The sequence below is a fragment of the Typopeltis vanoorti genome, chromosome 8 (genome assembly GCF_054136105.1).
Source record: "Typopeltis vanoorti isolate ZY-2024b chromosome 8, IOZ_Tvanoo_1.0, whole genome shotgun sequence".
Lineage (NCBI taxonomy): Eukaryota > Metazoa > Arthropoda > Arachnida > Uropygi > Thelyphonidae > Typopeltis > Typopeltis vanoorti.
The window spans coordinates 45483043-45510797 of NC_143556.1; the positions used below are offsets into that span (position 1 = coordinate 45483043).

At 35.4% G+C, this 27755-nt stretch overlaps 1 protein-coding gene across 9 annotated transcripts in view; it reads right to left on the reverse strand.

Moving 5' to 3' along the window:
* LOC150103963 (bromodomain-containing protein 2-like) overlaps positions 1-27755 on the reverse strand; it is a 539719-nt gene that overhangs the window by 17205 nt on the left and 494759 nt on the right. For 8 of the 9 annotated variants that reach the window (XM_090397216.1, XM_090397208.1, XM_090397209.1 and 5 more), the window contains 2 exons: positions 16008-16167; positions 4542-5826 (listed from right to left, as the gene is read on the reverse strand). In XM_090397216.1, the coding sequence (XP_090253342.1) occupies positions 5761-5826; positions 16008-16167 (226 nt within the window). In that variant the 3' untranslated portion in view covers positions 4542-5760. Of the gene's footprint in view, positions 1-4541; positions 5827-16007; positions 16168-27755 lie in introns of those variants that run through there. The other variant, XR_016548723.1, reaches the window with a different exon arrangement.

Below are 27755 nucleotides of genomic sequence, written 5' to 3' on the forward strand. Positions count from 1 at the left end.
TTACAATTTAAGCAGAGCCTTGGGGAACACCTTCCTCTTGGCAGTATGGCCAGACAGCGAGTTTCATGCTCGAACTTAGAAGATTCAGCCACAGCAGGGATCGCCAATCTTTTTTGAAGCCATTTTGGTGAAAATGGCATTTAATTGAATATTCCAAGAGCCAGAAGGTGCAGCTTTCAAAATACATTTCCGTTTATATTGATTACATATGTGTTTACATTCAAATATTTATTTTTTATTTTTAAATAAAAAAAGGAAATAGAAATAGACCATCCTCCAATTCCTTTAATATATATATATATATATATATATATATATATAAATTCAATCTACTCTTTGAAGAATCAGATCTTGTACAAAAAAGTCATGGATAGCAGCATGAATGATAAGTGATATAGGTATAGTGAATGGAGTACAATAGCAATGAATGAGACAGTAGTAAATGCAAAGACAGAGGAAGAAGCTACAGACAATGGAACTAGAGAAAAAACCCAAGGCAGAATGACAATGAAGTTTGTATGACAGATATGCGAGGATATCAGAAAAGAATTAGTGAGGTTGAGGAATGAATTAAGGCAGGTGCAGAGTGAAGGGCATTCAGAGAAGAGAGTGGTTGGTGAAAGCTTACAGAAGAATAGAGGTGTCAGTGTTGTTTGAGGAGTCTGTGGTGAAAAGTGTGAAAACGGTAGAAATTTTTGAAAAGACAACAGGATAATAATGGGTGACTAACTATGGAAGAATGTATGAGTAAGGAGATAGTTATCTCGAAGTAGCTCAAGGAATTCTACCTTGAGATCAGATTTAGTTGAAACAATATATGGAGCATGAGTGTTGAATTTAATATCATCATCTCATACAGAGATTAACATAAAATGCCCATCCAATGCTAGCAACTGGGGCGAGTGATCATGCAGTTTTGATGTGAAAAGTGGCTAGACAGGTACAAGCTTCATGGAACAAAAGAAACATGTGGCATTATGAAACATATTTTAGTGTACTTCATGGGTGCTGAATGAGTAACCTTGAGTGACTAATTATCTGAACTGTGGTTGGGTAGCAATGAAATCTCATGAAAAAACACTCAAATTTATTGAGCTGTTGAGAGACAACTTCCTCAAGCAGCATGTGACATCAGGAACTCAAGGAGAAAGAGTGTTAGACCTGATTATAGTGTTAAAGGGGTTTTTAGTTAGTGATGTGACTGTTCTGCCCGACTGGTGACAGTGATCATGCTGCACTGACATGGAAGGCTGTTTCCATTCAGAAAAAGCTTACAGGCTGAACTATAAAGCAAGAAATTATAATCAACTGAGGAGCATACTAGGTTCTTTCACACTGTATTGATTGCTGGATGGGAATGATTAGCAGTGCATGGGAAGCATGAAAAAAGATACTTAAATAATGTTGTTTAGCAAGAGATTCTCAAGAAAAAGATGTCAGTTATGAAAAGAAACTGGCTCTGTAAGCTAAAGACAATCCAAAAAAATTATACTGTTATGCTGCAAGTAAAAGAATGAATATGAAAGAAAAATGCTAATGAATGAGGATGGATGGATAGTAGATGCAGAAAATTGAATAAAAATTTGGCAATAGGGGCTGATGGAATATCAGCACACATGCTAAAAGAGTGTTCAGCAGAACTGGCTGTGCCTTTGACCTAATTGTATAATATTCCTATCGCAAAAGAGTAATGCAATGACTGATGTGTCTAACTACTGACTCAGCCATCTCTGGACAACTTTTGAAAACTTGGTAAGTGCTAGCATACAGAAATAGCTTGATTGAGAATCTATACTTGGCAATGAACAGCACTAGTTTACTAAGGGAAAGAAAGTCATGTTTGAGTAACTTGCTCAAATTTTATAATGTTATTGTTAAGTTAGGCAAGGGGGAATGGATACACCATGATGGAAGACTAGTGCATAAGCTGGAGTATATGAGATTGTATTATAAACTATTAGCTTGGATAAGAGGATAGCTTACTGATATATCAAAAAGTGTATATGGGGGATGTGAGGATGCAAGATTTAAGAGGACCAGTAGTGTACCCAAGGGAACAGTTCTTGGTTCACTGTTATTTAATCTTTACATTAATGATACCGGAAAAGATTTGAGAGGAGACATCAGCTGTTGCAATGATAGGCAGGGTAATCAGGAATGTGAATGACATGAAGCACTTGTAAAATGATTTGAATGGGCTGGAAGCATGAAGATATAAAAATGGTTGTCAGTTCACTGTTAATGTATGTAAAGTTATGTATTTCAGTGTAATGTGATATCTAATGGCATACTATATTGCTGGGATTATAGTAGAAGAAACTGAACAGGCCAGACTAGAGATTTTTGTTTTTTAGCATATTGGAAGTTGAAGTTCAGAGGCCATGTAGCAAAGGCAGCAAATACAACTATGGAGAAATTTGCTATGTTGACACAAGCTTCATCATATAAGGATAAGGAGGTCACTTTGCTTTACAAGATCCTGATAAACCCTAGACTACTGTGCACAGATCTGGTCTCCTGGTTTTCAAGGTGGTGCAGATAACAACGGTGACAGAGTGCAAAGGAGAATGTGTGGACTGCAAACACTAGCAAACAGGAGAAATAGGTGGTGGGGATAATATGATAGACTGGCAAACTTCTGAAAGGAGCATATAGGATACTGGAAGATATAATTTTTCATTTCATGGATGGAAAGTGGGGAGAGAACAAGAGGATATCCGTGAAGTTGAGAATGAATGCAGTCAAGAAAGGAATAAGAACTCTAGATTTTTGTCTCATAAACAGAGTTGTGATTGGAATGGCTCTTGCCTTTATAGGTCATAAGTGTAGATGGAGTGAATGAATTCACAAAAAAGATATGACAACTGGCAGGTGATATGTGGCCTCAGTTGATGAGTCCCATGACTTCCGAGAGATATCTGGTAACAATAATAATATCCAGCTTTTATTTGAATACAAAGCATAACATAAAATAATGCAAACAGCTCTGCAATTGCAACTACTCACACTACTGACTTCAGTATGCATTGTTATGAAAACTATGAAGAGTATGTACAGTGCTGACTCTAATTGCAACAAACTCATAGGATCTGCAGGAATAGCCTGTTATAGCAACAAGTTGGCTATAATGAATTCTCTTTAAAATAAAAGTGTGCCAACAGAACTTTAGTTCTGATATTTAAGTAGTTTGTCATGGTGAGCAAGTGTGTTATAACACTGTTTGCTATAGTGGGAGTGCATTTTTATTGTCCTCTGGTAGTGAGAATCAAAGGAGTCCTAAGATTATTATTATTATTTTTTTTTAAAAAGAATTTAAGGAGGGAGGAACATAAAACAAGATTAACTGACTGGCTTTCAGCTGGCCATCCTAACATTTGTTCTTTACAGCAATTAAGTGGGAGTCTATGTATCTGCATTGTTGACTGTGCTAATTATTGTCATGTTCTTAACTTATCGCTTAAACTACCAAGCAAAAATGTCAGAAAGATCATTTTTAATTCTCTATGCAAATACAATATCTTTCACATCAAAATAAGTTTTGGGAAAATTGCAAGTAACCAATTTTCTCAGAATCGTATGTGCTGAATCTGATTATATGTTGATATGAATAGCTATATGATTTTTATTTCATTTCTAATTGAGAACAAAGAGCTGTTATATCTACTATGACTGCTCCCGAAATCTGGTATAAAAGCACAAAAAAAATGGCATGAAGTGAACAGTATGGCATGTGATGATACTTGTAGTTCTGTGTGTAGAGAATGGAAAAGAGCACATTTTCTCATGCCTTGGCAAGTCTACTCATGAATGTTTTGCAGTCTTGAGTGGACTGTTGCCAACACATCTAGTTTAGATCTTCTGGGAAAGATATACACGTTTATTGTAATCATTTTAAGCAATGATAACAGAAAAGTTCTGAATACCAAGTGGAAGACTATGATAAGAAGGGACATTCTAAACACAGATTTATATAGCAACAGCTGCATAGCGAACAGTATTAGTTCTTATAATTTACATTTATTTCATATGTCGAGAATAACAAAATATTTATGCTATATGGATTATTTGCAAATCAAGTAATTAAGGGTGTAACTGGCGCAAGTTAATAGACATAACTTAGAAATAATTATAGCTGCAAAGAAATACAGTGGTATCAGCAATAAATGGACTCTGCAAAATACTAACAATGATCAGAACCTACGATTTAGCTGTTTCGTGTAATGGGAGGCAAATTGTTCATTTCTTTCTTTTTTTTTTATTGCTACTTTCACTTATATTCTTCTAACCTGATGATAAATACAATCTCAAAGAAAGCAAGTTAAGTTTTTCACATTAACACTGCCGTTAATTTTTACCAAAATCAAGATTAATGTTTTTAATTTATAAAACTGTCGATCAATCTGAAACAGAGTCAAAATAAGTTTCATATGTTTATGTTTATAGAAAATGATTTAAATAAATGTGATTATTCTACACTGGTTACATAAAGTTTATGCATCACTATGAAATGTTCTGTTCTTTAAATAAAACAAAAGTCAAAGTAGATGACACCAAATTATATTTAAAAACCTCAGGACAAGCAAGGTAGTGGAATTATTACATATTCTGACAAAACAGACAAAGTAACTATTAAAAATGGTACCTTGCTATTAACACCAAACTATATACAGAGCTGATATTTGCAACATTCCAGCATCAATAAATTAAACTAGTCTGTGACTCCTGTCACAGGCCACTGCCATACAAAAATGTGATAGAATGATCATGGCAAAAATTATATTTGGAAATACTCTCCCACAGCCTATTGGGACAAGAGGAAGACAGTGGGAGATGTGCAGACTAACACAATAATCTACTGGCCCCATCACCAAGTAAGTACCACAGTGTATTGCCTTCTGGCCTGTTCACCATTCCAAAACACTATCTAATTATCTATACAAAAAATATGATAAAATACATTCATGTATTATTTCTCATATATTTAGTTCAAATGTCATGTCTTTAGTTATAAAAATAAATAATAATCATAACAATAATAATAATAAAAAAAAAAAACAGTTCCAACAATTTCTTACCTAAACCAGCAGGCCAGATTTAGCACACACACACACATCCCTTCTTTTTTCAATACTGCTAGAAGCAGGGCCATGGTGATGTACTCAATGAAATGAAAACAGGAAAAAAAAAAAAAAAAAAAAAAAGAACAGAGGCTTTTGCTATTGACCTCCACAGATTTTTGACTAAGAAGAAAGGTGAATCTAGTACTAATGGCAGATGTAGAATTGGTGTTGTAGTATAGTTTGGGAGAAGAGACATTTTGCCAATATGCTGCAGTTCCCAAATTCTGGCAGTTCATATACACTATTTCCACAGTCACATTTATACAAAGGTACAAATTCCATCCTCAGGTAAAAAGAGTCAAGTCTTTACTTGAAGTCCGGCCCCACAAAGGAATGAAGGGTCACAAAATGTAAAGCTGATTGGCCATGACGAACACTGTACACGCATGCACGTGCATGCATAAACTTTCTCGCTACGCGCACGCACGCGCGTACGCACAAACACGCACACACACACACACACATGCATACACACACTCATCCATATACTTTTGGGAGCATTAACATATACAGATGCTGCATATACAATATAAAATGCTCCAAATTCTGATGAGAAAGGGCCCTATATTTTCATATATGTACATAAGTGACTGAATGCCCACGTAAGTCTTTGCACATGGTCCAAACAGGTCAGCCTTCATCACAGCATCTCTTCAAATGTGGCCATAATATCACTTTGGCGATTCATGTCAATTTGGCCAGCCATCTATACAAAAAGAAAATTATTTTTAAATAATTACCTCATATTAATTTTTTATAATATAACACACTAAATATATGAATAATTCTTAATCTTTCTTACAATTAATTCTCTCTATTCTAAAAGAAACACATGTGCGTGCGCACATCCTATCAAAAAGTTCAGAGATTTGTTGTTTCTTATGCCTAGTAAATAATAAATATTAAGCTAACCTCCCCTATCACCAGTGGAATGAATATCAGCACACTTATAAAAACAATGCAGTCATTAAATACCAAGTTATGCTTTTATTACACCTTTTCACATGTCTTTTCATGTTTTAATCCTATGCAACTATTTATATCTTTAAAAGCTGGTAAAGCTATTATGATGATATTCAAGACAGGCCAGTTTCCTGTGTCCAAGACAAAGCTAATTTTATGAAACTTAACGAACTGGTGTACATATAAGTACTCATGCTGAGAATTATTACTGTTTTTTTATTTTATATGGAAGATGCTAGGAATACTCACTAACAATTTAGGCATAACAGAATATACACATATATTTCACATTAAAACCTTGCCAGAGAACAAAAAGAATTATGAGAAAGGATGGAAATCTACATCTAAATCAATACATTGATTACACTGATCTATAATCATTATCTGGGATCATAACAGCAATGTTTTCGATCGAGACTGCACTACTTATCACGAGTTTCTTCCAGAAAGAGCTACCATATTTCAATGAATTAAAGTAGATTGGAATTGGGAACTAAACAATAATGAAACATTTAAAAAATTCCAAGTGACATAAAAATTTTTTTTAAAAAGGCAACTGGTATTGCTGTAACAACAATGTGCCATTAGGTAGGCAATTCTGATTTTCTAAATCAGTGTGTATTTTTTTTTTAATGTTTCAGAAATTATTATTTTTAAAACTGCATCATTAAAACCTGGCTATTAACCTCATTATCCTAAGTTTGTTTGGTATGTTATGGGGTAAGGATGGCTGTGGTAATACTGCATCAAAAAATTATCATAGCAGTATACAAGTTAAAAAGAAGTAGTAAAATATGACAAACAGATATAATTAAAAATGTATATAAATAGATTTCTAAAAAGAAAGGTATACAAAAACATGTATATAAAGCAAGTATAATACAATCAGAGAAAAAGTGTAAAAAGTTCATAAAAAAAAAACAAGACATTAAAAGTGTATATGTAAGAAATAACACACTATAAATAAAATAGCATAAATGATCTATATACAGTAAAAGATATTAATTGTCCTTAAAATTTTAATAACAAAAGAAACATCTGTTGGATTCCATAAAATCTGCAGAGTCTATAGCACTCAGACAGACTGTGAATGACTAATGGACAGAGGCATATGATCTTTTCTCAATAGGAAGGAATGTGTGAGATGAATATAACCTATGCAAACCTGATCAAGTACAATTTCCTCTGTTCGAACCCTGTGCAGACTAGACTGCTATATTTAATTTCAGGCTTAATTTGGAAGAGCTTATTATTAATCTCTCTATCCCAAGACAGAGAGATTAATAATCTTATAACATCTTACAACAGAAGAATACATCTTCTGTTGTAAGTGGCTTCCATAACTGAAAGAGTATATGTAGGATTTAAGAGAGCACAGGATGTTTTTGTAACTCTAGACTTTTTATTTCCTGAAGAGAATGTTGTGAGTATGAATATATTATGCATCTTTGACAGTGATGCAATCTGATGTATTTTAGTGCAAGCTCTATTGCATACAGCTAAGCTGTAAAGTTGTTACACTTTAGTGGGATTTGTATAGATATAATGATATATAGAAAGATGTTCATCTGATTTTGAACTGTCTGTGTAGATAGGCATAAAATCAGAGTATTCAATTATATAAGCTTTGAAGAGCTAGTAGTAGACAACAAGAGGGGGGTGGTGGAAAAATTCAGTATCTGCTGAAAGGAAAACTACATGCTGGTGTGTACGATACCATAGTGGAAGTCTATTTGGTGGTGTCTTGGTGATGTGGTTCACTGCAATCTCCAGAGTTTGTAGGAGAGCTTTTATCTGCAAACCAAAGGATTTTATGGCAGTCTGCAATTTTATTTTCATTGCATATAACAGAGACAGCTGTTGCTGATGTCAAAGTGACAAAGGTGGTTCCATTTGCCTTGATGTACAGATTAGAAATAGGTAAGGTGCAAAATACTCTGGCTGCAATTCTGATGGCTTGATAGTAAATAGGGTCTAGACATTACAAGTACTCTTCCTTGCATAAGCATAGACTTGGGATGCATGATCAAGTTTTGATCTTACATCCCAAATGAAGCAAAGAACATATGTCAGAACACCAAAAGGTGAAACAGGGTGTGTGGAAAGTTCACTGCTTTAAAGCACTTGTCTCATAACTGCCATATACAGGGGAGGAAACGAAGTTTGCTGTTAGATATGGGTGCCAAGAACTTGGCTTCTGGTGCAACTGGGATTAATGTTTGTCCTAGTCAGAGTTCTGAGTCAGGATGGAGACTACATTTATCACCAAAGTGCACACAAACTGCCTTGTGCTGCTGTAAAAATCTACACTCATTTGCAAGTGCCCATTTTGAGCAATGCTCAATGGATTGCTGCAGCTATGTCCCTCACACTACATGAATGACAGAAGATGGAGTCATTCACATAGACAGCATTACTTACTGTTGAATGAAGTTGTTCTGTTAATGAGTTGACCTTTATTGCAAAAAAGCATGACCCTTAAAATTGAACACTGTGAGACTCTCTCCCCTGTTGGTTATACAGTCAGGAGAGCATGGTTCCTACTCAGAAGATTCACTTAGATAAAATAAAAAGTACTTGATAAAAAGAGAAATATATCTTCTAAGATCTAAATTATGCAGGTCTTTCAATATTCCAAATCTCTAATCAGTGTTGTGTGCTTTATTCCATATCAAAGAAAACCGGTACTACATGCTCGTGTTTTAGGAAAGCATTTCTAATGGATACCTCTAGCCAGACCATGATCAGTAGAAGAATATTTACAGAAGCCAGAAATTTTGTGTTCTGGAAAAAAGTTTGTTTCTCTCCAGAAACCATAAAAGATGAGAGGTAAATTTTTTTTTTTTCAGAATCTTTACAAGCAGCCGGGCAGTAGTTATTAGGGAATTTTGGATCCAGCTGACATAAAGAAAATGGAAAAAGTGGTCCTCACTGGTGATCTAAATAGCAGAGTAGGAAATGAATCCTCTCACCAGGCATATAGAAATGTTTAGGGAAAAATTGGAGAAAAGACAAGATTGATAATAATAGTATCTCCTGGATTTCTGCTCATGATATGAACTAGTCATTATTAACACTATGTCCCAACATACAGATGTGCACAAGTTCACATGAAGGGAAGACACATGAAATAAGAAAAGCCTCATTGAACGTGTCATTGTTGATAGTAATATTTAATGCTTGTTCAGTATACAAGAGCATACAGAGGATTTGAAATTGGAAGTGACCATCATTTACTGCTAAGAAGGATAAAAATGAATCACACTGTAAAGAACAGTATGTAAGAAACTTTTATAATGAATTATAGTTGAGTATCTTTTATAGATGAACTGTAGACTCAACTATACAAACATTATTGCAGAAAAAATGAAACAGTTAAAAAACAAGGATTAACCTAGGAATCTCAGTGACAAACTAATGAAAACATTGATTGATTCAGCTGGGGGGATATGTGGGGGAAGGTGTCTATAGAGAAAAATAAGAACACCATGGTGGACACAAGAAGTAAAGAAGCAGTCCTGGAAAAGAAGAAGAAAGCATATCAAAAGTTCCTAGCAAATAAGTTGGTAGATGTCCTAAAAGAATACATAGAAAAATAGAATAAATGGAAAAAAAAACATAGTAAGACTACTAAGCTACGTGTAAAAGTAGCTAAACAATATTCACGAGAAGACTTTGGTAAGAATATAAAAGATAAATATCAACATGGTGGCAAAACACATTGGAGGTTAGTGAAAAGCTTAGAAACAGAGGAAAGAGTACTGTAGAAGGAATAATCAAAGATGATAAAATGACATGAAAACTGAAGATAATGATATCCTAGAAGTGTGGGGTGATTACTTTGAAAGACTGTTAAACAAAACAAGCAGTGACAGAAGAGTAGCAGACAATTTTCAAGAGGAATGCAAATTTCTACCTCAAAACTTGAGGTAGCAAAATCCAACACAGACTTCAAATGCAGAAAAGCAGCTGAAGCAGATGATATTCAATCAGAAATGCTCAAATATGGAAGTATAAAATGGAAATTGTTTTCCACTTGGTTATGCTAGGATTATATATTTGGTTTAATCCTTTATCCAAGTGTAAGCAAACAAAGTTTGCGCCCCAGTCCTGAAATTACTTGAAGTAATTTCAGGACTGAGGCAACTCGTGGCAAAGGTGGTATGACTTCACATCACTTGCTTTAGTATCCCATGCAAAGCACATCTCCTTGCGGACATGTATAATGCTATGCATTAAGGCAGTGTTTCCTCAATGTGGGGTGCACGTCCCACAGGAGGGGGGGGGCAATTAGAAAATGCACATGTACATATTTATAGATACTTTTTCTGAACTTGGCTGACTATTATGCTTGGGGGGGGGGGGGGCATCAAAATCTTTGAGACATTGAGGTGGGGCATGATCCAAAAAACATTGAGAAACACTGCATTAAGGGAAGGGTCACTACCCAGACCGGCTTCAACCTTTATTGAGGTCTCATTAGTGGGAGCCAGACCAGAGGCAGTGATACCAAGGTGGAAGTAATGCAAAAGTCATATTTCCATACACGAGTTGTCAAAAGGCGTCACGCCTTATTATTAAAATTCTCTGGATTAGAGACAGTTGAACAACTTTTTTGTTTTCCACTTTTGGCAAAAGAAAATCAGCAATAAACAGATTAAAACTATGAAAATAGGAAAGTATAAAGAAAACTTCAGGTGAATTCTCAATGGAGAACAAGTAATATTTTTCAGCTATTTAGGGACAGTTTTTAGTGAATTGGGACAATTAAATTTGGAAACAGACAACAGGATTAGCAAAGATGGTATGGCAGGGAGCAGGATGAATAACTTTATATGGAATAAGAGAGAAATTAGCCAAATTACTAAACTAGCAGTATACAATACAGTGTACAAACTAGTTTGAACACTATATTGTATACTGCTAATCCAGCATTTCTAATCCAACTATCAGATCCATATACGTAGTAGTAATCAAAATTAAAGTATCCCTGTTAAAGAAGCAACTTGTGAAGCTGTAAAATCTCTCACGATATGCAACTATGTAATAAGGCATACCTTAAGTAACCTTAATTCAATATCAATTTACACTATCCTATTGTACCCATAAACAGACACACTCGATGTACACTCTTGTTCAGAATTATCACATATATAATTACAATTCTCGTTCAGCACTGCCTTTTACATGAATCTTGTTCATATGTAAGTGCTCCTTCTTGTGTTTCTTTCCTTCTGCTGGCTTGTTCTTGATTTCCAGCCAAATTTCTTCCTTGTCTGAGTCGTTGATTATTCTATGTCCTATAGGAGATCCTTAACGTGGTGGCAATGTGTAACTCTTTCCTTTCAATTCCCAACAGTGGACCTTACGTGCCGGCGGACACAGACAGAAGAAGGTGAAAACCATAAGGCCCATGATGCTTCTCTTTCAATGACCGACAACAGACCTAACGTGGTGGAAGACCCAGGTAAGAGAAGATTTAGAAAACCTCAAGATGAAGTCTACCTCGAAGTCTCACCTTATTTATGCCTGGCCCTCTTGTATGCATGCATGTACGCGCCTCTCAAAACTTCAATATATAGTCATGTATTGACATCTGAACATGATGATGTCATACTTCACGCATCTTTGAAATTGCCATATATGGCTATTTTAAGAACTAGACTTACTGATTAGACACAAGTTAACACAGTTACATGATGATGTTATATGCCACATTATGTTAACAAAGGCTCATGGTTAAATTATTACATGATTATTGCAGACAAAATAACATTTCTCTAAGTACATTCCCCTTGAAAAAAAACATGTAAAAGCAAACATGACAGGTTGCATATCATGAGAGAGTTTACAAAGGCTTAATCTTGCTCAGAAAAAAATGTATTTTTTCTTCTTTTTCTTTCCCATTCCTTCAGGAGATGACCTTCACTATTCTTAATAATACTCATACCCTCCTTAGGATTAATTTTAATCTCACAAGTTGCGGGCTTATTAGAATTAAGGTGATTTGTTCTCCTACTCCTATTAACAATTATTCTAGTCTTATACTTAGAGAGAGAGTGTGTGTGTGTAATATTCGTGCTGGACATTCTCCAATTTTGTTGCACGGGTGTCTCACTCACTTCATCTATTCTGACATCTTGAATTTGCTCAACTCCTTCTGAGAATTAATTTGGGCAAAATCTGTATTAACTTTATGACTTTTGAGCACCTTTTGAAAGAGCGCTCACACTTTGAATAATTTAGGGATAACTGTTCTTCATCCAGTCTAGAAAAAACCTTTAGTAAGGTTTTTCTATGGGATATTAGATCCCTAGAGTGTATTAGTAATTTGTTCTGGAAACAATTCACTCCTTCACTTAATATGTCTGAAAGGACCAAATTTAATAACACCCAAACTGACAGGGTTGAAGTTAAAACCAGTTTAGTGAAAACTTGTTTCTTCTAAATTAATCACTATTTCTTCAACCTTTCATGGAGAAAATTCATTTGCTTCAGTTACCTACTTATCTGGATTTGTACAGGGCATTTCTGTGATATCCTCAGAGAAGACATTAAGAAACAACTGAAATGCAGATTCAAAGAGGGTATTGATTAATCTATTTTCATCCACTGAATTTCTAATTTTATGGCATCATTTACTAGGTCTTCATTCAATCTTATTAAGTCTTCTTTCTTACCTTTATTTATTGTTTCCTTCTCAAGAACTAGATTCCTGTATAACTGTTAAAGGTTTTTGATGTGTTATTTCAATACCACTAAGTCGACTACATGAGTTGCAATTAAATCTGCTAGTCTGAATATTTGGAAAGTTACTATCTACTAACACAATATTTGCATCATACCTTATTCCCTTTCTTTCCTTATAATCTAACCTTTTCCGTTTATAACAGTACTTAGCTATATGCCCTATTTTGTTACAGTTGTAGCATTTAGGCAGAACATTTTCTTTCATTACTTTCTTACTCGTAGTTTCACTAGATGATTAATCTGATGTATTACAAGAGCAGTTATTTGCTTTGAGCCCCTCTAACATTTTGAATAGTCTCTTGCCTTTCTAGTATTGGTCTTTGTTGTTTCTCTACTTCTTTCCTAATGTATTCCTTTAGCGATTCTAGCTCTGGAAAATCTGCTGCGGCTTTAGAATTAACATCCAAACTAATACCTGTGTTGTGATAAGAATTTTCACCACATTTCTTACTATTTTCTTCATTTTTGGTTGATTTATCTTTCTGAATTTCATTTTTTAACTTTACAGTTCATGCTACTTGCAGTGACACTACCTTGTTCTAAAACGTGCACCAGTTTGGGATTGAGGACTGATGGATGTGTCCAAGTGTTTCTTCTCTTTCTCTAACGTGGATGCTACACCATAATACTGCTGGACTTTGCAGACATTTGATAGAATACCACATGGAAAACTATTACATAAATTGGAGCAAATGAGAATGGATATGACTCAGGCTGGTGGTATAGATAGAGGATGGCTGATGGATATCAGAGGGTGGTGTATATTGGAGAAATCAAGGCGAATGAGAGTGACTAGCAGAATGCCTCAGGGTTCTTGTACTACTGGGGCCACTACTCTTTTAATCTGTACATTAATGATATAACAGAAGATATTCAGTTGTTTGCCAATGGTGTAAAACTAGGGAGGACAGTAGTTGATAAAGGTGATGTAGATATCTTACAAGATAATTTAAATAAATTGCCATTGTGGGCAAAGGACAATGGCAATTCATTGGTCACCTGTGTTTCTGGGGGGATCAGGAGGTGGTGGGGAAGATTCTGAGACATAAGTAACCAAGCTCATGACAAGTCCGTGGCATGTACTCTAGGAGGATAGATTGAAGGTGTGCGAGTGTCACAGTTTAACTGATAGGTGGAGGAGAGAGGTGATATGATAGAAACTTATAAGTTGCTAAAGGGATTCTATAAGATTGACAATGAAGAATTTTTTTCAATACATGGAGAGTAGGGGGAAAACAAGAGAGTTGTCTAAGAGTGTGGTTAGTAAGGGTGTATGGACTGGGTTCTTTACTAAGAACTTATTCTCTAAGAATACAAGCTGGCTTATTTTCCAGGAACTTTTGATATGCTTTCTTCTTTTCCTTCACTGTCTCTTTAACTTCCTGTGTCCACCATGGAGTTCTGATTTTTCTATCCTTGCAAACAACCTCACCACATGCCTCTCTGGCTGAACCAATCAGGGTTTGCTTCAAGGCTTGCCACTGAATCTCGAAGGTTTGGTTTGTATTCTCAAACTCTTTCATTTTTTCTTCAATAATCTTTGTGTATTTTAGTCTACAGTTCACATCTGAGAGCTGCTCAACTTTTATTCGCTTTAAAACTTTCTTACATGTTATTCTTTTCAATATGAAATTCAATTTTATTCTGCTCAAGACTAAATAGTGATCACTTCCAATTTCAAATCCTCTGTACATTCTGGTGTCCTGCGCCAGGGAGAAAACATCACTATCAACAATAACATAGTCAATGAGAGTTTTCTTATTCCTTGCCTCTTCTCTCCATGTGAATTTGTGGACATTTTTATGTTGGAACATGGTGTTAGTAATAACCAATCCATGTCCTGAGCAGAAATCCAACAGATATTTGTCATTATTATTAGCTTTGCTCTTTTCTCCAAATTTTCCCAAAATATTTTTGTATGTCTGACAACCATTTCCTATTCTGCTATTTAGATCTGCAACAAGGATCAACTTTTCCTTTTTCATTGTGTCAGTTGTTTTTTCTAAAGCCTCAAAAAATTCCTCCACTTCTACCTTATTAGAACTTTCTGTGGGGCCATAGGCACAAATAAGTCTCATTGTCCAGTTCCCCATTCTGATATTTGCCCACATCACTCTACTTGAGACTGCCTGCCATTCAAGAAGATTAGCCTCGTATTTAGTGTTGAATACTATGGCTACTCCTTGATTGTCATTGCCTGAATATAACATTTTGTATTTATTGCTCAGAAAGTTTTTGTCTTTTTTGTTTCAGTCACCCCTATTATGTCGATCTGGTACTTATCTAATTCCTCAGCTAGCTCCATTTCTTTGCCATTCAGGCTTCTTATGTTGATAGTACCGATCTTCAACTCTAGTGATGTTGAGTTGGGTTTTGTTTTCGATTTGTTCCAGTAGCTGACTTTTCACCCTGGTTCCGTGGCGAAAACAACAGGGACCTTGTTTAACTGGGCAATGCCCCAGCCAGCATGAAATTTTCTCATGTTGTACCATCATTTTGTATTTTGGTTTAAGCCAATAAGAATATAATTTGGTTGGCTAAATCCCAAACTGCCAGCCCATCCTTGTTTATTCAGTATCCAGGTAGATACCCAACAGGGTGCACCACGAGAAGGTGAGGATTGGACATTAGATCAGAAGCCCTGGTCGGTTCTCCGCATTCCTTTAAAAGCTATATGGAGGTCTCCTTTCAGTTATATAGCTTTATCCTTTTTTTTTCATTTTTAATTAAAATGAAGAAAAGAAGTGATAGTTTGCCCATTTGCGTATATTTTACTTAAAATATTTATACAGCACTGCTAATTTGAAATTAATTTATTCAACTAGTCTGAATCTCCCTCCCTCCCCACATTTAGCAAGCTTTCTAGTTAGTTTAATATATAATCAAGAAAGTAATTACAGTAGAAAATTATTCAATATGATGCAAATATATGATTAAAGAAGGATATTCTGTTTTTAAGATATAAAATAGGTAAACACAGTAAAACAAACAAGCTACATATATTCTAATATGTAGCTTGTATATATATATATATATATATATAACGTATGACAGCTATTTCAAATAATTTAACTGATCATTGTAATTAATATATTAACTATTCACTTGCTGTGAGTGAATTTGTTATTTACAAAATTTACATCCCCATTTACAACAACAGCAGTAAAAACTTACAGCTTCCCTTCGTCGCCTCTCCTGCTCTCGTAACCTCTGTCTTTCCCTTTCACTGATTCCTTGTGCTGTTTGCTCTTGCTGACGAGATATGCCTTCTAGCTGTTGTTGTTGCTGCTGAGCTTTCCTAGCTCTTTCAAGAGCCTCTTCTTCTTCTCGTTCTCTATGAATAAAATTTTATTCTCACTTGTCATAGTAAAAATATGTAACACTTCATAAAAGAAATGGAAATAAATTCTACAGGTCAAGGTTTAGTAGTTTTTGTTATCCATGTGAAATAGTATAATCAAAATATAACTATAAAAAGAAAATTGTTATTCTACTAACCTTATGCTTTGACATACTTCATCAGAAATATAACTGCTTCTTGATATGTCACACATATCAGGAAGCTTGTGCAATGGCTGCCATAGCCATTCATTCTGTGAATTTCATGTATTTTATTTTTTGATCTTTTAGACTGACCAAAGCTGATTTAAGATAAGGTCTTAATTTTTCTTACACTTTGTTAGATATTGTGTCATTTAGGGGAATTCTTTAAACCTACAAATAAAGCTATTAATATATCCCACATATTTCATTCTTGTTAGTTCTGAGATTACCTTATTTGGAATACCTGCATTTCTATATTGAAAATCTGAGATATTTTTATTCTCATCAACTGCAAATAATGTTTTATTATTATTGTTAACATACATGCTATCATTAGTAATGTCCATTTCTAGATCACAGCACATACCATGAATGTAAATATCCTTTGCTGTATAACTATTAGTTCAACCTTTCTAACTTGTCACACTTAACCAAAGATGGTGTGTTATGTTAAAGTTATCAATGTTTTTTTTCCCTCCAAAAACAAAATAAAACATTCAAGACTCAAAACAGCTTGCTGAAACATGTTAATTTTTCTGATAATTGTTTACACTGAAATCTAAGATAGGAAAAGGTTCTTTCTTTGGATGAATGTTAACATTGAATTAGAAAGAGATGATTTTCATTTTTGAAACTGATTGCATTAAACATATTGGAAAGCCAACACTGTTAAATCGTAGAAAGAATTTGCAAAGAAGTAGGTTTACTTTGTTTTTGTCAGTAGAATATTTTTTTTTATCCTAAAATTAAATTTAAATTGGATAGGTGAGTGTGAGAGAGAAAGTGCATGTCTTATGAAATATTTTTCAAACAGATTTGTGTAAATAATAATATTTGTACATTTTTATATTTATTGAACAATTTTTCTTTTGTATTACAATTCTCTTGTCTTAGACTAAGATAAGTGAATATAATATATGAGAGATTAAGAATTTGGAAAATTAAAATTGTTTTAAAGTAGATAAATATATTGGAAAGGAATCAGAAATACACAAATAATACTAATGGTGAGAGCCTAACCTTTTTAAAGGTGCAGGAAATACACATATATATACAAGTAAACACCCTTGCAGGTACATATTTCCTTGCAGGAAACTCATGAAATGATTGACATATACAATCATTAAAACACAGGTCTCCTTACAGTTATCTAGCTTTGACCCTTAAATAACTCTGACAAAACTAGTCCTACCATTATTGGGTCATTCCTTTTAAATTATCCTTCTCTGAATTACTCTGTCATAACAGTTTTGATCTCTGTCTCTCTCTCTCTCTCTTTCTCTCTCTCTCTCTCACTTCTGTGCATATCTCACAAACAGCCACACTGTCATACCTAGCATCCCCGATTACATGTATTTATTCTTTCAATGAACAAAAAATTCCCATGACACCTAACACCAAATCATTCATGCAGATACCAATCTATTCTACTATCAAAAACACTTTATACATCAACATGCTGTACACCATTTCTCCTGCAGGGTCCATACACTGAATAATTAGCTACCAAAACTCTCATATCTGAACAAATCTGAAAACAAACCCCAACTCAACATCACCAGAGTTAAAGATCGGTACTATCAACGTAAGAAGCCTGAATGGCAAAGAAATGGAGCTAGCTGAGGAATTAGATAAGTACCAGATCGACATAATAGGGGTGACTGAAACAAAAAAGACAAAAATTTTCTGAGCAATAAATACAAAATGTTATATTCAGGCAATGACAATCAAGGAAAAGAAGGAGTAGCCATAGTATTCAACACAAAATACGAGGCTAATCTTCTTGAATGGCAGTCAGTCTCAAGTAGAGTAATGTGGGCAAATATGAGAATGGGGAACTGGACAATGAGACTTATTTGTGCCTATGGTCCCACAGAAGGTTCTACTAAGGTAGAAGTGGAGGAATTTTTTGAGGCTTTAGAAAAAGCAACTGACACAATGAAAAAGGAAAAGTTGGTCCTTGTTGGGGATCTAAATAGTAGAGTAGGAAATGATTGTGAGACATACAAAAATATTTTGGGAAAATTTGGAGAAAAGAGCAAAGCTAATAATAATGGCAAATATCTGTTGGATTTCTGCTCAGGACATGGACTGGTTATTACTAACACCATGTTCCAACATAAAAATGTGCACAAATTCACATGGAGAGAAGAGGCTAGGAATAAGAAAAGTCTCATTGACTATGTTATTGTTGATAGTGATGTTTTCTCCCTGGTGCAGGACACCAGAGTGTACAGAGGATTTGAAATTGGAAGTGATCACTATTTAGTCTTGAGCAGGATAAAATTGAATTTCATATTGAAAAGAATAACATGTAAGAAAGTTTTAAAGCGAATAAAAGTTGAGCAGCTCTCAGATTTAAACTGTAGACTAAAATACAGAAATATTATTGAAAAGAAAATGAAAGAGTTTGAGAACAGGAATCAAACCTTGGAGATTCAGTGGCAAACTCTGAAGGAAACATTGATTGATTCTGCCAGAGAGGCATGTGGTGAAGTTGTGTGCAAAGATAAAAAAATCAGAACTCCCTGGTGGACACAGGAAGTTAAACAGGCAGTGAAGGAAAAGAAGAAAGCATATCAAAAGTTCCTGGCAAATAAGTCAGCTTTTACTCTTACAGAATACAGAGACAAATGTAAGAAAGCTAAACAGTGTGTAAAACTAGCTAAACAAAAGTCATGGGAGGACTTTGGCAAGAATATAGAAAATAAATATCAAGAAGGTGGCAAAATATTCTGGAGGTTGTTGAAGAAGCTTAGGAATGGAGGAAAGAGTGCTGTAAAAGGAATTAGAGATGATAAAGGTGAAATGAAAACAGGAGAAAAAGATATCCTTGAAGTATGGAGTAATTACTTTGAAAAACTGCTAAATGAAACAAGCAGTGATGACAGCACAGTGATAAAAAACACTGACCAGGCATGCAGTCAGGAATACATATCCATACTTGAAGTAGAAAAAGCCATCAAAGGCTTGAAATGTGGAAAGGCAGCAGGAGTAGATGATATTCGACCAGAAATGCTGAAGTATGGTGGTATAAGAGTCTTACAGTGGCTGCACTGCATAGTTCAGAAAGCCTGGACAGAGGGACGAATTCCCGATGATTGGAGTAGAGCTCTCATAGTACCCATATATAAAAAGGGAAATAAAACTGAATGTGAGAATTACAGAGGTATTTCCCTACTGAGTGTTCCTGGCAAGATCTATGCAAGTGTACTTGAGAAACGGTTGAGAAGAATTGTGGAAGAAAAGCTTGGTGAAGAACAAGCTGGATTCAGGCCAAATAGAGGCTGTCAGGATCAGATCTTCACTTTACGACAAATAGTCGAGAAAGCATGGGAATATAACAAAGATCTGTATTTAAGTTTTGTCGATTTAGAAAAGGCATATGACAAGGTGCCAAGAGAGAAGCTATTCAATACGCTGCAGTTATATGGTGTCAATGGGGCATTATATCAAGCAATACTTAGTCTTTATTTGAGTTGTGAGTCAGTAGTTAGAATTGAAGGAAGTACAGGAAGATGGTTTAATGTTAAATCTGGTGTGAGACAAGGATGTACATTATCCCCTCTGTTATTCATTATCTATATGGATCACATTATGAAGGAATGTGGTATTAAACCTGATATCAAAATTGGAGATGATAATGTCAGCTCTTTGCTTTATGCGGATGATGTCATCATCATCATCATCATCATCATCAAATTCCTGCCATGTACCCTCAAGGGGTGTACAGGATATGACAGTACTACATGAAAAAATTACATCATTACTAACTTCCTATCCACAATTTTCCTCCAAATCAGTCTGTTACTTGTCAAGACTCCAACATTATCAGATCTTATATTTCTATCGTCTAAGGCACTTTGTACCGTATCAATCCACCTATATCTTGGTCTTCCTCTGGGTCGTTTTCCTGCCAACCTGGCAGAGAACACTTGTTTTGCTAATCTTTCCTCTCCCATTCTATTTAAGTGACCATACCATCTGAGATTAGCTCTGCTAACGCATTCCTGGATGCTGACAATGTCAAGTTCTTTCCTAATATCGTCATTTTTAATATGATATTGCCATTGATGCCATCTGTTCACGCCTCTAATCTTTCTCAGGACTCTCATATCTGCGGTCTCTAGTCTTTGGTCAAGTGTTTTACTTCTGACCCAGCTTTCAGATCCATAAGTTAAAATTGGTTTGAACACAGTCTTGTATACAGCTAATTTAGTGTTCCGACTAATTTCTTTCTTATTCCATATGAATTTATTCAATTGACTTCCCACCATACCAGCTTTGCTGATTCTGTTGTCTATTTCTATATTTAGTTTACCATCTTCAGTAAAAATTGTGCCTAAGTAGCTGAAATGTTTTACTTGTTCCACCGGTTCTCCATTCACAACACAGTTGACATTTTCAATGATTCTGCCTATTTTCATTGTCTTTGTCTTTTTATTGCTGACCTTCATACCATATCTATTACAACAACTATTCAATTTAGTCAGAGAATCTTGCAGACTTGTAGCGGATTTATTTAGAAGTATAACATCATCCGCATAAAGCAAAGAGCTGACATTAACATCTCCAATTTTGATATCAGGTTTAATGCCACATTCCTTCATAATGTGATCCATATATATAATGAATAACAGAGGGGATAACGTACATCCTTGTCTCACACCAGATTTAACATTAAACCATCTTCCTGTACTTCCTTCAATTCTAACTGCTGACTCACAACTCAAATAAAGACTAAGTATTGCTTGATATAATGCCCCATTGACACCATATAACTGCAGTGTATTGAATAGCTTCTCTCTTGGCACCTTGTCATATGCCTTTTCCAAATCGACAAAACTTAAATACAGATCTTTGTTATATTCCCATGCTTTCTCGACTATTTGTCGTAAAGTGAAGATCTGATCCTGACAGCCTCTATTTGGCCTGAATCCAGCTTGTTCTTCACCAAGCTTTTCTTCCACAATTCCTCTCAACCGTTTCTCAAGTATACTTGCATAGATCTTGCCAGGAACACTCAGTAGGGAAATACCTCTGTAATTCTCACATTCAGTTTTATTTCCCTTTTTATATATGGGTACTATGAGAGCTCTACTCCAATCATCGGGAATTCGTCCCTCTGTCCAGGCTTTCTGAACTATGCAGTGCAGCCACTGTAAGACTCTTATACCACCATACTTCAGCATTTCTGGTCGAATATCATCTACTCCTGCTGCCTTTCCACATTTCAAACCTTTGATGGCTTTTTCTACTTCAAGTATGGATATGTATTCCTGACTGCATGCCTGGTCAGTGTTTTTTATCACTGTGCTGTCATCACTGCTTGTTTCATTTAGCAGTTTTTCAAAGTAATTACTCCATACTTCAAGGATATCTTTTTCTCCTGTTTTCATTTCACCTTTATCATCTCTAATTCCTTTTACAGCACTCTTTCCTCCATTCCTAAGCTTCTTCAACAACCTCCAGAATATTTTGCCACCTTCTTGATATTTATTTTCTATATTCTTGCCAAAGTCCTCCCATGACTTTTGTTTAGCTAGTTTTACACACTGTTTAGCTTTCTTACATTTGTCTCTGTATTCTGTAAGAGTAAAAGCTGACTTATTTGCCAGGAACTTTTGATATGCTTTCTTCTTTTCCTTCACTGCCTCTTTAACTTCCTGTGTCCACCAGGGAGTTCTGATTTTTTTATCCTTGCACACAACCTCACCACATGCCTCTCTGGCAGAATCAATCAATGTTTCCTTCAGAGTTTGCCACTGAATCTCCAAGGTTTGATTCCTGTTCTCAAACTCTTTCATTTTCTTTTCAATAATATTTCTGTATTTTAGTCTACAGTTCACATCTGAGAGCTGCTCAACTTTTATTCGCTTTAAAACTTTCTTACATGTTATTCTTTTCAATATGAAATTCAATTTTATCCTGCTCAAGACTAAATAGTGATCACTTCCAATTTCAAATCCTCTGTACACTCTGGTGTCCTGCACCAGGGAGAAAACATCACTATCAACAATAACATAGTCAATGAGACTTTTCTTATTCCTAGCCTCTTCTCTCCATGTGAATTTGTGCACATTTTTATGTTGGAACATGGTGTTAGTAATAACCAGTCCATGTCCTGAGCAGAAATCCAACAGATATTTGCCATTATTATTAGCTTTGCTCTTTTCTCCAAATTTTCCCAAAATATTTTTGTATGTCTCACAATCATTTCCTACTCTACTATTTAGATCCCCAACAAGGACCAACTTTTCCTTTTTCATTGTGTCAGTTGCTTTTTCTAAAGCCTCAAAAAATTCCTCCACTTCTACCTTAGTAGAACCTTCTGTGGGACCATAGGCACAAATAAGTCTCATTGTCCAGTTCCCCATTCTCATATTTGCCCACATTACTCTACTTGAGACTGCCTGCCATTCAAGAAGATTAGCCTCGTATTTTGTGTTGAATACTATGGCTACTCCTTCTTTTCCTTGATTGTCATTGCCTGAATATAACATTTTGTATTTATTGCTCAGAAAGATCTCACCAGTTTTGGTCTTTTTTGTTTCAGTCACCCCTATTATGTCGATCTGGTACTTATCTAATTCCTCAGCTAGCTCCATTTCTTTGCCATTCAGGCTTCTTACGTTGATAGTACCGATCTTTAACTCTGGTGATGTTGAGTTGGGGTTTGTTTTCAGATTTGTTCCAGTAGATGACTTTTCGCTGTTCGCCCTGGTTCCCTGGCGAAAACAACGGGGGCCTTGTTTAACCGGGCGACGCCCCAGCCGGCATGAAATTTTGTCATGTTGTACCATCATTTTTTATTTTGGTTTAACCAATAAGAATACAATTTGGTCGGCTAAATCCCAAATTGCCAGCCCATCCTCGTTCGTTCAGTATCAAAGTAGATACCCAACAGGGTGCACCACGAGAAGGTGAGGATTGGACATTAGGTCAGAAGCCCTGGTCGGTTCTCCGCATTCCTTTAAAGGCTATGTGGAGGTCTCCTCTCAGTTATACAGCTTTGACCCTTAAGCACCCCTTGAGCGGATGATGTTATACTTCTAAATAAATCCGCTAGAAGTCTGCAAGATTCTCTGACTAAATTGAATAGCTGTTGTAATAGATATGGTATGAAGGTCAGCAATAAAAAGACAAAGACAATGAAAATAGGCAGAATCATTGAAAATGTCAACTGTGTTGTGAATGGAGAACCTGTGGAACAAGTAAAACATTTCAGCTACTTAGGCACAATTTTTACTGAAGATGGTAAACTAAATATAGAAATAGACAACTGAATCAGCAAAGCTGGTATCGTGGGAAGTCAATTGAATAAATTCATATGGAATAAGAAAGAAATTAGTCGGAACACTAAATTAGCTGTATAACAAGACTGTGTTCAAACCAATTTTAACTTATGGATCTGAGAGCTGGGTCAGAAGTAAAACACTTGACCAAAGACTAGAGACCGCAGATATGAGAGTCCTGAGAAAGATTAGAGGCGTGAACAGATGGCATCAATGGCAATATCATATTAAAAACGAGGATATTAGGAAAGAACTTGACATTGTCAGCATCCAGGAATGCATTAGCAGAGCTAATCTCAGGTGGTATGGTCACTTAAATAGAATGGGAGAGGAAAGATTAGCAAAACAAGTGTTCTCTGCCAGGTTGGCAGGAAAACGACCCAGAGGAAGACCAAGATATAGGTGGATTGATACGGTACAAAGTGCCTTAGATGATAGAAATATAAGATCTGATAATGTTGGAGTCTTGACAAGTAACAGACTGATTTGGAGGAAAATTGTAGATAGGAAGTTAGTAATGATGTAATTTTTTTCATGTAGTACTGTCATATCCTGTACACCCCTTGAGGGTACATGGCAGGAATTTGATGATGATGATGATGAACTCTCATATCATACTGGACAACAGCCTCAATCTTATATATGAGATTATGCCACCTAACGGTGATAAGCCATTAGGTGGCATATTGTGTGTGTGTGTAGAGTGGATTTAGCATTCGTGAAGGATAAGTAACTTTTTTGTATTTTAGTTGATAATATAAGGTTAACTTATTGTAGTTTTTGTTTTAAATGGGTCTGATTGACTGACTGAGATATTTAGTTTGTAAGTAAACCTTGTATTTTTTTTCTGTTTAAATATGATACTGTCAGTATGGCACCAATGCATGGTAGAAGAATGGAGGCAAAGACTACATTGTCAGGTGATTGAATTTGTGGGATTTTATGCAGCGCATTGTGTGTGAAATGTATTCAATTAGAAAATTAAAGGATATGTGGCAGGAAATTGAAACTGGAGAGAGAGAGTGTGCATTAAATGTTTCAAAACTGAGTGGTTATTACGTGACGATGCATCAAATGTCAGTAGAGTGGACAGCATCGATGGTAGGTTGGAAAATGATGTTATTAATGATGAATGTGTGGCTGTGAAAATAGAGGAGAATGAAATGGACATTAATAAAGAAATAGCATGATTGAATGTTATCCTTCACAGGACAAAGACCAAAACTAGAAAACTGCAGAAGCAGCAAGAGATTAGCAGGGGTGAAAAAAGGAAGGAAGTAGGTGATCCAATTCATAAATAAGAAAAACAAGTTAAGGAGAAATTTATATATGGAGACTCAATGATGGAAATACTTAATGAAAGTGTAACAAAATTGTGTTTCCCCAGGTGCAAAAATTCACGATATTATTCATGCTATTCGGTTGCAAAAAGGCACCCATGAAGTGAGTGAGTGTGAGAATGACTAAGTGTGGAATCTAGCCTCTCAAGCAAAAATATTGATAGGGTAGTCAATTCAGTAAGTAAAGGTGAGTGGTGGCTAAAGAGATGCTGCAGTTTCTATATACTAATGCCAGAAATATCAGAAACAAGAGAGAGGAGTATGGGGTATTTTTAATGCAACCTTGCCAAAAGCTATAGGCATTAGTGAGAGATGGCTAATAGCAGATGATGTAGAATAGTGTTACACCCTGATAACTTAAGAATGTGAAATTTTCAGTTATCATGGTGTAACAAGAGAAGAAATAAAAACCCTGTATAGATAACTAAGTAAGCAAACTTGTTCCTAAGCAGATATCATTAAAAGCTTTTGAAAGTAACGAATACAAAAAATAAAAAGAAAGAAAAACATGCTTGCATCCAAGTGAAAAATATAGCTGAAATTGTTTGTTGAACTAAATAAAAAAAAAGAAGGGAATTTTATTACAGTTGTGATATGATAAAATAAGGTTAAGTAAAGCAATGAAGATTAGTCATACGATTTTGTATGTGAGAGGCTAGTTTTTATACTTGAAATAAGAGATTAAAGATTCGAGTTAATTCTTAGAAAATTTTGGAAAGGGGATTAATTTAGTATAGATGACATAGAGGTTAGCTTAAACAAAAACCAAAGCTCAAGAGATGCTTCTCAATTCCCGAATTGAGACTTCGTCACGTGCACACGGACCGCATGATATTTTGGCAGAAAAACGCCACTCTAATTGGTCAGTGAAATCGACTCCAGCAAGGAGGGAAGAAAAGAAATTGAACAAGGTGCCAGTAGGGGGTCATCACATAAAAGGGTTAGGAATCCCCCGCCCCCATGAGGCTTTTTTCCTCAGAGTTTTTCTTCACATAGGTCTCACGCGGTTTTCCTGAGTGATGGGTTAGGAGTTTTCTCCGTCCGACATAATAAGGAAACAAAGTGTGCGGGATTTCGATTCCGTGTTCCTATTGTAAGAAATGAGGGACGCCGTTTAATTAAAAAGAGAGAAGATAATGTCAGGGTGTTTCATCGTCCAGTAATCGTAATGAGAGAAAGAAAATTCTATAAAGGAGTCAGTGCCCACGTGGTGAATTTCACAGCCATAGAATAGATGATCCTATGTATGTCCTTGATTGAAGAATGTAAGGTAAAGATTGTGAAAGGCCATCTTAGTGGCAAAAGAACTTAGGAGTGATAAGTTATAGAAGAGTTCGTCCTAGGAAGGTAAAATATCGGAAAAAGGTAGAGACCAGTGTAGAAGACCCAAGTCAAAAGGTACTGTAAAATCTCGTGTCAATTCAAATCATATGCAACTGTAGTCATTGTTCAATTACTGAACAGTTGAAAGGATTAATGAGAATTATACTAGGACTTTAGTACATGTCAAACTAGAATAAAATTGAGCTTGTTATTATTAATTAATACGTAATTCATGTGCCTAGGGATTTATGCATGTACATTGTATTTTAATTAAGAGAGTTTCAAAGGTCAAAAGTGCATATTAGCTCAGCAAAAGGATAAATTTAATCCATATTGTCTTAGTGAGAAAATTAGAGTAACTGATTATATATGCCCTAGAAAATATAGAATTATAGCATGATCAAACCAGTAAAGGGTTAGACAAAGGATCAACTAGTTCTAGAATTATACATATTTATATGTTATGGCGATATGATCACAATTCTCATGTAGGATCTTAACCTAATAATTGTGTTTAGCTCGTGAAAATTTGTAATATACATTGTTAGTATTGAATTGAGTTTTATTTGATACAGAATGAATTGTGTCATGTTTAAGAGTTCAATAAACTTTTGTTCATTGAAAATACAGTTGTCTTAGATTGCCGCTCAATGCACCACTTGTAACAACGTATGAACCTAATCATGCTGGGGGGGGGGGGGGTTGTTAAAGTTACGAGATAAAGGTCATGACTGCATATTAATTTCACACTCAGATATATTTTGGTAATTGCTCCTTGTTTTTGAATATTATATCTTAAACTAAATGTCCTGAAAGGCGCAGTATAAAATAAATATTTAGGGACATTAATAAGGGGAGAAGAAGCCTGAATATTTGTATTTGGGTGATATCTCGTATATAAATAAGATTTGGACAAAGACAAGTAGAGTTTCACATGTAAGGATAGTTGAAAGCCTAATAATCGTAAATTGGGACACAACAATAGGGATAGAATGCAAAAGGTTATTTTCAGGAAAGATAGAGAAGATAGGATGGGGAAGGGGGGGGGGGGGGGAAGGGAGACTGCTGATGTTGATAGCAGATGAATTGCAACCAAAAAGAATAGAAGATAGGCAGGAGAGTGGCTGTTCATTTGTGAAATAATCTGATGTGAGATTAAGGCAGTAAGAAAAAATATACAGTTGGAGGCTCTGGAAGACATGCATCAGCAAGTTAGTAAAACGAGTAGAGGTCGAGTGATTATTATGGTTGGCTTCAACTATGGAGATATAGACTGGAAGGAAGAAAGATCACATGGCAAGAAGGAAATAGAATTTATACACCTATTAAGAGATAACTACTTGGGACAGCATGTGATGGAGGAGACTAGCAGTATAAGAGTACTGGACCTGGTCATGGGATCAGAAGAGCTATCCACGGCC